The sequence below is a fragment of the Rhinolophus ferrumequinum genome, chromosome 17 (assembly GCF_004115265.2).
Source record: "Rhinolophus ferrumequinum isolate MPI-CBG mRhiFer1 chromosome 17, mRhiFer1_v1.p, whole genome shotgun sequence".
In the NCBI taxonomy this organism is placed as follows: domain Eukaryota; kingdom Metazoa; phylum Chordata; class Mammalia; order Chiroptera; family Rhinolophidae; genus Rhinolophus; species Rhinolophus ferrumequinum.
In genome coordinates this window covers 52,436,772-52,450,279 of record NC_046300.1, presented here as the reverse complement: position 1 = coordinate 52,450,279, position 13,508 = coordinate 52,436,772, and the positions used below count along the sequence as shown (strand labels likewise).

Below are 13,508 nucleotides of genomic sequence, written 5' to 3'. Positions count from 1 at the left end.
CATTTCCAATCTTGTGGATCAATGCTTTTATAAAATATAGTTCAAATGAATTATTAGAAAAATGAAGGGAGAAAACCCAAAGAAATGCAAAATAAAAGGCCAAATTTGTCATGGCAATATCTAATTGCTCTAAGAGTTTCTAAATGCTTATTCTCAATTTGGATATTTATTTCATGGATCAGTAACAATTTTGTGGACTAGCATCAGTCTGTGGACTCACTTTGAGAAGCTCTGGTCTAAAGTCCTGCTTTTCAGTAATTCCAACTCAACCACTCTAATCACAGGGAGAGTGACTACAAAGAGCTGAAGGTAAAAGATAGGGCTAGCTCTTGGAGTCTCATGTTTTATCTTAGTCTTATGCATTCTGATCTGCTCTGTAGATGTATTTGGGCTAATATAGAAATAATCTTTAAAGTTGTCTGTTACCATTAGGAAAAATATTTAAGCTTTTTTCCCTCAGATCTCTAAATGATATTTTAGGTACAGGAAAGTTTCCTCTGTTTACCTTGAGCTTTGCAGTCTTGGTGTAATTGGCAGATGTAAAAGAAGTTTGCAAAATACTCTGTGCCCTTGATAATTTTAAAGTAGGAGGAGAGTTCTTCCTGGCATAGCACAGGACATTCATATAGGAGGAGCCATGACCGAAAGGACCGGCTCCTTACTTGAATGAACTATATTGCACAGAGACCAGTGAGTTTAAGAACTGTGTTGTCTTAGAGGCATTTTTCAGAAGGACTTTGTTTTTTGAGTGAAGAAGAGAAGCTTTCGAGCTCTGCAGTTGGCAGTGAAGTAGCATTAAAAAAAGAAAAGTTTTATTGAGATACAGTTCACCCAGGTAAAGTACGTAATTCAGTGATTTTTGTGTTTTTAATTATTTTTTTCAGTTACAGTTGACATTCAATGTTATTTTATATTAGTTTCAGGTATATAGCATAGTAGTTAGACATTTATATAATTTATGCAGTGATCCCATAGTGATTTTTAGTATAGTCATGAAATTATGCAACTATCACCAACAATCAATTTCAGAAAATATTCATCACTCAAAAAGTAACTCCATTCTCCAATTTCCTTCCTACCTTCCTAACCCCCCCCCGCCCCCCCAACCATAGGCAACCACCTATCTACTTTCTGTCTCTATGGATTTACCTGATCTGGATATTTCATATAAATGGAAGTAGTTTTGACTTGAAAGAGCCGGTATGATGTAGTAGTGGTCAAGAGCAACTCCAGAGTTAGACTTCTTGGGTTTAAATTCTTGCTCTGCCATTTAGCAGATTTATTTCTTTGGATGATTACATAGCCATTCTGTGCCTTGGTTTACTCTTTATTAACGGGAATAATAATGTGACCTGCCTGAGAAGCATGAAGACCAAACGAGTTAATATATCTAAAGCATTTAGAACAATGTCTGGCGTAGTAAGCTCAATGAATATTAATGCTCAACTCATACATTTGAATGGAAAAAAATTACTTCTGAAATAGTCACAAAATAATGAAAATAATTTTGAACCAAGATTCTATTTGATTTCTGTTGTTAGAACTTAGTTATTTGGAAAAGGATGGTGGGGGAAGGTTACAGAAATTTTCTTGGTTTAGAGTGTTGAATTATTATGAAGTTCTGTTTTCTAGGCTTGTAAAGACTGTATTAGATTAATTAAAATGGAACTTTTCCTAAAGCTGTGAGGTTTTACTGAACAGATTTGCTATTTCCTTAACGCCAGCTACTTATCATGGGAAAAGGTTTATGTTGCTCTTGATCAAGAACTTGTGTTAAGATGTATTTTTTCCTTAGAGAGATGTCAATTAATTTTAAAATTTGTGTAAGTTAATGTTTATGCCTTGGTTAGTATAAAGAAAAAATCATTTCCATTAAAATGTTTTCCCATTTTGTAACGTTAATAATCAGAAAACGGAAATGCATAGCATAACTTTTAGGTCTTTTTGGAGCTTTGTATCTTTCGTTTTCTTATTGGGTATATGCTTGATGCTTGGAATTCAGTACAGTTGTAGGTCAGTTGTGGAGTTTTATTTTAGAATCACTGAATGGAACTGCTAAAAGTGACTTTAGTGATTATCTTATGATACCCCTTATTTTTGCTGACAAGGAAATTGAGAACCTGAGGTTAATTGCCTTCTGGGAGGCTAATTATTCACAGACCTGGCACTAAATCCTATTGATTGTGGCGCCTTTTTCCTCAGATCATAACTTTTTCCTCATGATCACACTCATTTAACCACCTTTCACATGTAATCATTATGTTGCTTATGTAGAACAGCAGTCGCATGTTACGTAGACAAACGGAATGGGTCATATAACAATATTGATTTATTTTTTATGAGGTTTTAGGGTGTCAGGATTGCCCTGTCCTTCCTAGGATTCATTTTCTCTAAGGTAAATGTGAAAAACCTGGTTGCCAATCTGTAATGCCTCCTTTCCTATTATAGTAGTGAGCTTAAGATGGGGAACAAAGGTTTTCAACAAAGCCAAATAAGGAGTTGATATTTCTTTTTTTTTTTTTTTTTTTTGAAGATTTTATTGGGGAAGGGGAACAGGACTTTATTGGGGAACAGTGTGTACTTCCAGGACTTTTTTTTTTTTGTTTTTCCAAGTCAATATTGTTGTCCTTTCAATCTTAGTTGTGGAGGGCACAGATCAGCTCCAGATCCAGTTGCTGTTGTTAGTTGCAGGGGGCGCAGAACACCATCCTTTGCGGGAGTCGAACCGGCAACCCTGTGGTTGAGAGCCCACTGGCCCATGTGGGAATTGAACCGGCAGACTTCGGAGTTAGGAGCACGGAGCTCCAACCGCCTGAGCCACCGGGCCGGCCCCTGATATTTCTTTAGTAACCTTTAGTGTGTGAAGGGACAGACCTCTGAAACACAAAATAGAATCCAAGTTCACAAGGACTATGCCAAAGCCTTTCGACCTGGTGGACTAGTTTTCTCACCAATTCTGTGCAGCGTGTGGGTGCAGCTGGTCACCGGGAAGTTCTCGTAGCATGCCCATGATTTGGGAATGGGGCCAGGTGGGTAGGGATTTAAGGCTGTGGGAACTTCATTACTTCCCTTCCACACAGCTCAGTATTCCTTACATTTCCAGATGCTGCAATATCTTAAAATCCATTGCATTTTCCTGCTCTATCTTACAAAATGTCTCAGAGAAATTAGAGTGTACTTCTCAGTGGATTTTCTTTCTTTCTTTCTTTTCTTTTTTTTTAAAGATTTAAATGATTTCTAAAAAGAAAAACTGAACCATCAGTATATAAATCTGTTGAACTAAATAAAACACTGCTAAGAGTATTTTCCATTTTTTCAGGTTTCATGTGTTTTCCTTATTTTAACTGTAGGCTTTAAAAAGTAAACTGAATTGACCCACCCTCCAGTTCCCTTTGTTTCTTCCCTCTACCACCAAAGAAATACTAGGTTCTGTAATTGCATTTAGGTGTACATACTGAGTTGCTTTTTAAATGCCTTAAACATATTATCAAGTTTCTACTTCCATTATTGAGAACTTCATGTGCTAAATTGATATAAGTACTTCTTTGTATAATATGTAATAGTAAAATCTTGAGCACATTTCATGTTTAATATAATCTTATTAGTTCTAAATCTAGTAACTAGGAAGATTCTGAGTGATACCTATGTCATGTGCCTTTTACTTTTAGAGTATTTACAGTTTTTTGTAGTTACTGCCTGACAAGTTAGGTAAAATTTACATGTTTTAAGAGATTTGCTAAAATGATTAAGGGTTTAAAACTTTATTTTTAATTAAAATGTTTAAAATAGTAAGTCTGTTACTTGGGCTCTTCCCTGAATCTGCTATATTATTATGTCTTTTGAAAAAAAGTCTCATTGTGAAATATAAAACACATACGAGGTCAAGAAATAGAACTTTACCAGTACCTCAAAAGCACCCTCATGTCCCCTCCCAAACACTGTTTTTTCCCTCCTTTAAATGTAACCACTACCCTGATTCTTAAAAGTAATAAGTTTCTTGCTTTTCTTTATAGTTTTATTACCCACCCTTGAATCCCTAAACACTGTAGTTTAGTATTGCCTGCTTTTTAAAAAAACACACTGTATAAATGGATGTGAACATATGGATGTGAACATATGTATTATTTTGTCTTTGATTCTTTGCTCATTATTATGCTTGTGAGTCAATATGACATGAAAACGATTTTCAAGAAATTTTAATTACATGGAAAATGGAATAGGAAAAATGATAGAGGGATGAAAGAGTTAAGATGCATGTTTTACTAATAGCTTTGCCTCTAATGAGCTTTGAGCAAGTCACACGAACTCTCAGGATCTCCTTTTTCTTCTCTAAAATGTGATGGAATGGTTTTAAATGATTGATAGGACCCCTGTAGCTCTAACATTTGATGAAACTGGATAAATAGGTGTTATACTGTGTTATCCTTAATTTCTTTCATTTTTGTTTTCATTAGGTTGTCTTGGAGATACCCAGTTTTGTTTTAGATTTCGACAGTCTTCTGGGAGGAGGGTGTCACTGCATTGTCTCCTCGATCAATTTGACAAAGATTTACCAGTTTACTTAAAGGTTGGAAAAGTAGTGATAGAAGAATGTCCATGTGAGAGGAAACTTTAGAACTCACTTACTGAGTTACCTCTTATAACATTCAGAAATATTTTGCTTTTCTTTTATTATGTACTGCTGGATTTCCTAAGTGAATCTGATTTATAAAGATTCACTATGTGAGTAAAAGAGACTTTATAAAGTTACTGTTCGTCTAACATATTATACTGCCATTGTGAATTATAGAAATTCATTAGAACGCTGAGGTAATTTTTTTTTCATTTGTTAATAACTTTGTTTAGATGTGGAGGTAGGGTGGTACTATACCATTTAATATCACCCAGAGTTGAAATTCCCTGTGGTAATTCCTACCTACTTTATTATAGAATTATAGTTGTCTCTTTTTGATTTTTTAATGAACTTTTTTTTATAGTTGTAGTTTATTAAAAATAAGTTTAATAATTCAGATGATTCCAGAGTGCAGGTTTCTGTTTGGTACTCTACACTTTCATCTCTCTACCTGAGGAACACTTCCATCTGGATGTCCTATCAGCACATTCAATATGAACTTGACATAGTTTGCCTAAAATCAGCATTTACAGTTTACCTCTTTGGTTCCACTAATGACAGGAACCCTCTCCCAGTTAGCTAAGACACTACCTTTGAAATATCTCTTATAGTCATCTCCTCTTTTTCCATGACCTTTTGCTATCACTATTAATATATTCTTTAACTGATGATAATATAATAATAGCTACTATTTATTAAAGTTTTTTTATGTTCTAGGGATTGTATCAATAAGCATATAGTATCTTATTAGTCCTCCCTATAGAATTCTGAGAACATTCCTTTTGCAGATGAAGGAATTGAGGGCTATTGAGAATCAGATATTTGCCCAAAGATATCCCATGTTTTTGTTTTTTCCAATGCAGTGTGTCTTACACACTGTTGCCAGCTAAAGTGTACATATATAAAAATAAATAAAATTTAAAATGACTACCTATTGTTTAATGAATAAAGATCTAATGATAGTCCTGTTTCCTTGTCCTCAATTTTTGGGCCTCCAAAAATGAGGTCTTCACCTTTTCAGTTTCCAGCTTCATTTCCCTTCTATGAGGTGTCATATTTTAGCCAAAATGAACTACTTTTATCTTGCTTTTTCCTGAAATAGCTTGTATTTTTCTGTTTCTGTATGTTTTTGCTCAAACTCCTGGCCTTCTAATGTCTTTGTCTTTATTTAAATTATATCCATCCTTCAAGGCCCAATTCAAAACCATCTGCCTCTATGAAATCTTTATCAATATCTATAGACAGAGGTATTAATAATTTCTTCCCCCTTGGCCTCTTTGTGACGCTTTGTGCTTTCTTCGCAACACTTGCCCTCCTATTCTGTAATGGTCATTTTTGTACTTTTCTTCTCTCTCTTACATTGTGATCTCCTTAAGGAACTGTCTTATGCCTCTTTTTATGTTCTCTAACACAGTGCCTTATTCCAAGTAGGTGGTTGATTAGTATTTGTTTAAAGAATAACAATCAAATAAGGAACTGGACCAACGTTTATTCCATTAGGATATTGAAACTTCTTAAATTTTTTGGAATATAATTACCTTTAAAATTGTATGTTGATAAATATTCCAATGTTTCATTATTATTGGGTAAAAATACAACTCCGTGTGTAAGATTCAGATTGGCATTTAACTCCTGTTATTTTCTTTCTTGAAATTTTACATTAGGATACCTCATTTTGTTAAAACTGACCCTAATTCAAAATTGTAGGTGGAATTTAAAAATAAATATAACATTGGGGAAAATAAAATTTGATTGTTTCCTAACTCCCATTAATTAGTACAGATACGAATAAAGAACATAAGGAGAGTAAGCTATAGGGAGAAAATATGACTTTAGTTCTTTAGTTACAATTATTTCATCTTTGGGAGTTAGCAGGTTTTTGTCTATTACTGTCATAATTATTGTTAGTGTTGGTGGAAAAGCATAACTAGCTCTTTGTGTATACTTCTTAACTCAGTTCAGATTTATATAGGAACCTGATGTTAATAATAAAAGATGACTGTATATTTAATTTGTCATTTCTTTCATAGAAAGATCCTGCTTATTTTTATGGATATGTGTATTTCCGACAAATTCGAGACAAATCTCTAAAAAGAGGCTACTTTCAGAAGGTAATTTTCATATACACTAATAGAAAAAAATATTTTTATATTGCTATTAGAAAAATAGAAAATGTTCGAATGAACAGTCTTTAAAGTCTTTGATATTTTATCTTTAAACATACTAGAATTCATATTTTATCTTTGCTTTTTTAGATTGTAAACACCTGTTCCTAGATTTTTAACTGCCATTGAATTTTGCCTTTCTGCTATCTCTGTACTAGATTCCTGACAGTAAGTTACAGTTATTTATGAAACTGTAAAAAGTAGAAGACTGCTTAATTTTTACATTTAGAATAAGGGAAAGAATAAACAGATTGTAATATAGTTACAATTAATTAAAGCCTGCAGTATCTTTCTGAAGAGTTAGTAAATACACTTTAGCAACATCTTAGTCATTACTGTTTTAACTCTAAATGTACAGCCTTTCACTTTCTTAAAAAAAATTAGTTCTAGCAGGGTCCCAGCTAACAGGGACCCTTCTTTACCTTTTGTAATCAGAATGTGCCTTGACCAATAATTGATGTTTGATAGAAAGGTTGAAAGTAGTTTAAAAAAAAAAAAAAGATTTTAAGAAAATTAGCCTACTCTCTATCTGAAGTGTTCAAACTGTAAAGTCACCATTTTTAATAAGCACGTGACTATGACCATGGAACTCTAAAATATAATAGTCATAGATCTTAATTTGAAAAAGTATCACAGTTTGCTCTTTCCTTATTTAGGAGGAGTTCATCTAGTTAATTCCTGATACTGCTTTGCTAAAGACGTTAGTAACTAGGCTTTGGAAATTATCCATTGGTCTGTTTATAGGAAATTCTTTTTCCTGAAGAGCAGGAAAATCTGTGAATATGCCTTTATGCTATTAAAGTGTAGTAATAAGGTTAAACTTTATTTTGCAACTGTAGTTTTGTTTCCTTTTAATCATCCACCATAAAAGTCTTATTTCAAAAGCCATGTTGTTTTTTTGTTGCTGAATGTAGCTTGTTAGTAATTGATTATGTAAGAAATGACAAACTTAAATTATAATCATTAGGAAATTTTAAAAATTGTTTCTTTTTTTCCCTCCAGTCTTTGGTTTTGATCAGCAAACTACCTTATATTCATTTTTTTCACACTGTACTCAAACAGATAGCACCAGAGTATTTTGAAAAGAGCGAACCTTATCTGGAAGCAGGTGAGTTAAACACTGTGTGAGTTAGTTACCTTTATGAAAGAGTTTTAACAATTTTACTGGAAATGATCTGATAAAAATGAAGTTGACCTGAAAAATTAGTTAAGAATTTTAAGGCCGTATGGTGGGGAGAGATGTAAAACTATTCTTCTGGTATCTTTACCTAGAAATACCAAATACTGTATCTTTTTATCTGTTTTTACAATATAGATGATGCCTATTTATTAGGATAATAATAGAAATATTGAGTTGATAGTTCTGATACCACTTGATACAGAGAGAAGACCTCTGCCAGATGGTAGCTTTTGTAGCTAATTTTAGCAGTAGTAAATGAATAGGAAAACTCACTTTTTATCCTTTTATTTTGTTTCTTTAAAAATTTTTATTAACCAATTTATATCCTAGAACATAGGTATATTTCTGGTGGAATATAAGATATTTTCACTACTTTTACCTTTTATCTTCCATCCTTCCCACTATATTTTTCCTGCTCTATAGAAAATAGAGTTCTAATTTCTAATGTTCCATTTTTTATATTCTAATATTTCCACTTATACTAAGGAAATACTTTATTATGTTTTTCAGCTTGTAATGATGTTGATCGATGGCCTGCCCCAGTGCCAGGGAAAACATTATACCTGCCTATTACTGGGGTGGTAATGAAGGTAATAGCTTATATTTAATTTGATTTTTAAAAGGTCTCTAAGAAGTTCACACGTGAATTTTACTTTTTAGCTTCCTAATGACATTCAGTCCTGTTATTGCTTTTACTTGTTTTTCTTTGATAGGAGGAGTTACAGAAATACCAAAATTCATCCTGCTGCACAGAACCATTAGTTACACAACACCAAGGGCTACCAATCTGTTTTATCTTGTAGAGTTTGCATAAGGGGGTCATTCTTATATATGTGAATGTAAATGCCACCTAGAATTCTGCTACTCCATGGCCCTGCAGAGATGGGTGGTACTTGTAGAATCGAGTATGAATTACTAAAAATTAAAAGAAATTAGGAAAGCCATTGGTTATTAGTCTTAAGTGATCTTAACATGTAATGTCAGACCATACATGTCCATCCTAGGGTATTGTTCTCTTTAAGTTTTCTTTCTCTCATTTTTTAAAAATGAATTAGCATTTTGCGCTTAGGTTTTGTATGAATGTGCTCTAAGTGCTTTTGCAATTCATTTTCTTTTTTTAATTTATTCGAGTGACAATGGTTAGTAAAATTACATAATTCATTTTCAAGTTGGACTTATTTTTGGCAATGCTCTCTCTTTAGATGTGCTCATTTCTGTAAGAGCGGTGTTTTCTGTTTTGTTTTTTTCCCCCCAGGGAAATCATCAAAAGTAGTGCTCATAGTTCTGGGTTCAGAGTTCTCATGGCTTCCTGTGAGATTTATCCCATAGTTTGGCAAGCTTGAGAGGGTGTGTTTGGGTGTGTGTACATTAATGAAGCAAAGATTGGAACAATAAACAGGAAGCGGTATAAAGTTGATGTCCTTTTTCTGTTTTTCAGCACATGTACTTCTCATTGGGTTAGTGATTTCTGTATGTATGGGAGTATGGAGACCTTGGTTCACTTACCTTCTGCTGTGACTGAAAATAAATATGACTTTAGTATTTTAATCTGAGATAAATACTTTGTTTTTGTGGCTTTTTAGGCATTGCTAAGTGTACCTTTTTATTGGCAGGATAGAGCGCTTCTGATCCCTCATTGTATTGGGATTAGGAAATTATAGAAATGGCATTCTTTTGTAGCCAAAGTTAATTTCTTCTTTTTCTTTTTAAGGTACGAATTCCCACATGTCATGATAAGCCTGGGACAACTCAAATAGCGCAGTTAACTCAGCAGGTAGTGTTGTACTATAGTAGAATAATCCAGCACACATAGTCTCTATAACAGAATTTTTAAACTAGTAAATGCAGTTTCTTAGACTTACGATACATTTCTGAATATTACTGAAATATCCTATTAAATGAGATTTTAATGAATTGATGATAAACTTCCTGATGGTCTCAGGTTTGTTTTTTTTTTCCCCTTGTTCTTTTCTCTGGTAGGTACTGTCGAGAACTTAGAATTTATGCTGTAATTGTGAGGTCAGGGGAAAGTAAATATTTTTTCCAACAAAGTTTAATTCTACCAAACTTTTAGAGTGGTCAGCAGACTTCTATTTTTAGGAAACTTAGTCAAAAGGATTCTGTAGTTATGATTGCCTTTCATTTTTCCCAAAGCTACATCTATATTCATAGGTGGGATTGAATTTTTCATTTGAAATGTTTTATTAACATTTTCATTGTTCTTTTTGCGTTGAATAAAAATGGAGAGCAATAGGAAAGCTAATTTTGCCTGTTATATATATATCAATCAATATTACGGTAGTATTTCATACAGTTGTGAATTAATCTAACATCTAACTATTGGATTCATGCTTTATTCATGGAATCTGTGTTGTCCTTGACCTGCTGGTGTGTTAGGGGAGATTGGTAAGACCCACTCTCTTTATGGTTTCTGGAAGAAAAGAATTTTGAAAGATAGGGCAATATGGCTTATTGATCCTAAGATAAGTAGGCATATTTAAAAAATCAGTTTCTGTAAATTTTAATGACATCTCTATTTTTTTCTTTTCTATATTTTAGGCGGACACACATATATCTGTTATTTTACCTACTGTTCATGAGGTGGATCTTTTCAGGTAAAGAGTAAAAAATTTCAATTGCCTTTTCTCTTTTGCTGTGTGATGCTAATTTCTTCAGAAAATGAATGTTCTTTATGAAAGAAATGTGGAAAAAACTGGAAGAAAATAGTCATTATGTTTCACATGTTAAAATCAATGGTTCATCCCTGGTTACATGATATTAGCTTTGACAGGGAAATTTGGATATGAATTGTGTATTACATGGTAGAAACAAATTATTTTTTGTTTGGTTTTCTGTGAGGATCGTATCGTAATAATGTAAGAAAATGCACTTTTTTTTTAGAGATGCATTTTAAAGTATTTTGAGGTGAAATGTCATGAAGCTTGTGTTTTGTTTTAAAGTACTTCAGTAAGAAAAAGTAAATGAAGTAAAAATGGCAAAATCTTGTTGTTTTTTTTTTTTTAAAGATTTTATTGGGTAAGGGGAACAGGACTTTATTGGGAAACAGTGTGTACTTCCAGGACTTTTATTTTCCACGTCAAGTTGTTGTCCTTTCAATCTTAGTTGTGGAGGGTGCTGTTCAGCTTCAAGTTGTTGTCCTTTCAGTCTTAGTTGTGGAGGGCGCAGCTCAGCTCCAGGTCCAGTTGCCGTTGCTAGTTGCAGGGGGCGCAGCCCACCATCCCTTGTGGGAGTTGAACCGGCAACCTTGTGGTTGAGAGCCTACTGGCCCATGTGGGAATCGAACCGGCAGCCTTCGGAGTTAGGAGCATGGAGCTCTAACCACCTGAGCCACCGGGCTGGCCCGGCAAAATATTGTTAATGCTAGATGATAGGTTTAAAGGAATTCTTACACTATTGTCTTTATTTTTCTGTATGTTTGAAACTTTTTAAAATGCAAAATAAGACAGATAATACAGTACTTAAAAAAGAGTAAGAAAAAAGTTACCAATATTTGTGCCTTACACAGATCAGCTAAATAAGAATCTTTGGACTGGTGCCCAAGTTCCAGCTCCTGCATGGTTCTGATGTGTAGCCCAGCTTGAGAAACCACTGCTACCATGTTTCCCCGAAAATAAGACCTAGCTGGACCATCAGCTCTATTGCATCTTTTGGAGCAAAAATTAATATACGACCCGGTCTTATTTTAATATAAGACCTGGACTTATGTAATATAATACCGGGTACAATATAATATAATATAATATAATATAATATAATATAATATAATATAATATAATACTGAGTCTTGTCTTAATTTTTGCTCCAAAAGACTCATTAGAGCTGATGGTCCGGCTAGGTCTTATTTTCAAGGAAACACGATATAAACGAGCAATTACTAAATACTAATAATACATGTATTCAGGAATCACATGAAAGATTTAGAATGGGTTTTTGGTTTGTTTTTTGTGTGTGTGGCGTGTGTGTGTGTCTGTGTGTGTGTGACCTTTAAAGTGCATGGAATGCTTCAATGATTGATTACTTTTATATGCTAGATTTGTTGTATATACTTGGCCCTAGCACAGCCCACTAATTCACTTCTAGGTATTTACCCAATAAAAATGAAAACATATATCTACACAAAGACCTGTATGCAAATATTTATAGAGGCTTTATATACAAACCTAATAATAGAAACAATGCAAATGTCCATCTACTGGCAAATGGATAAACAAAAATGAGATATATGCATGTGCATGGAATGCTACTCAGCAATTAAAAAAGCCATGAACTATTGATACAGTTCATGATAACAACTTAGATGACTTTCAGAAGCATTATGTTTTAGTGAAAGGAGCCAAATTTTAAAGAGCTACTTACTGAATGATTCCATTCATATAATATTCTTGAAAAGCAAAACTATAGGGACAGAGATCAGTGGTTGTCTGGGTGTGGGGAAGGGAAATGGACTACAAAGGGGATGAGGGAAGTTTTTGGGTGATGGAACTATTCTTTACCTTTGGTAAGTATGAATTTTACTGTATGTAAATTATAAATCTTAAAAACAAATTAATTTTCCTTAAATAAAATAAATGTAGCATTCTTGGAATGAAAAGGGGAAGTGTCCCCCAAATAATAAATAAATATCACAGGAAACATACACTAATAGTGATACATACTATTTATAGTTTTTGATACTTCATTCATTAAGGAATAAATTGAAGAATTGGCAGAAGTTAATATAGGATTTGGTAACCAGATGTTTGCTTTTGAACTACTGGGTACACGTCTTAATGCTTTCTGGTTTGTTATCAATTATTGTTGCTTTTGTGGCAATTAATTCTATCACTAATAACTTTGATTAGTATGTGTCTTTTCTCCTGAATGTGAATTATATGTTATTGTTTTTAAAGTTGGACAAGTTAGTTTGTTGTTTTTTAATTTTTGTTGCTCAAGAGATGAGAAAACCAAACCTTTAAGAATGATAACCTCACATAGAGACAGTACTGTGCCAAGCATTAATATCTGACGATTGGATTAATACTTTATCCATGACAACACTTTATTTTGTGTGTGTAGAGCTTACATTTTACATTTATTAGTGTGAATAAGAGTTTAAATATTTATCAGTCATATTGAAAGGGATATTTTTATATCAAGACTGCGATTGCAAGCAAAGGACAGAGACCTGGAAAGATGTTTGAAGTTAAGTGGCAGAGATACAGTTGAGGTTAAGGGGCCTGTTTCCCTCCTTTCATGCCTTTGGTTTTAGCTCTCTCTTGATCATAGAAATAGTCTTCTCATGTAGTTTCCAAGTTGGGCTTGGAACTGAAGGATAGTTTTATGTGGAGATAAACTGACGTTCTCTTGCCTAGAATCAAGGACATTTTATCTCAGGATACTTGCTGTTGGTTCTTTGACAGCAAGAAGCATATAAGTTATGTGTTGTTGTGTTCCCCTTCCCCCACCCCCATTCCATCTACATAGTAAAGCGATTTTGCCTTTTTACCCCATTGGCAGAATAGACAACAGTTATGGCTGTTCCTGTGTTTCA

At 33.6% G+C, this 13,508-nt stretch overlaps 1 protein-coding gene across 2 annotated transcripts in view; it reads left to right on the top strand.

Annotated features, from left to right (window-relative positions):
- Positions 1-13,508, top strand: part of DENND6A (DENN domain containing 6A) — a 44,378-nt gene that overhangs the window by 12,176 nt on the left and 18,694 nt on the right. Inside the window, exons 4-9 of one of the 2 annotated variants that reach the window (XM_033132738.1) lie at positions 4,455-4,567; positions 6,643-6,723; positions 7,840-7,885; positions 8,468-8,547; positions 9,669-9,731; positions 10,517-10,572. In XM_033132738.1, coding sequence (XP_032988629.1) covers positions 4,455-4,567; positions 6,643-6,723; positions 7,840-7,885; positions 8,468-8,547; positions 9,669-9,731; positions 10,517-10,572 — 439 coding nt within the window. Of the gene's footprint in view, positions 1-4,454; positions 4,568-6,642; positions 6,724-7,779; positions 7,886-8,467; positions 8,548-9,668; positions 9,732-10,516; positions 10,573-13,508 lie in introns of both variants that reach the window. The other variant, XM_033132737.1, reaches the window with a different exon arrangement.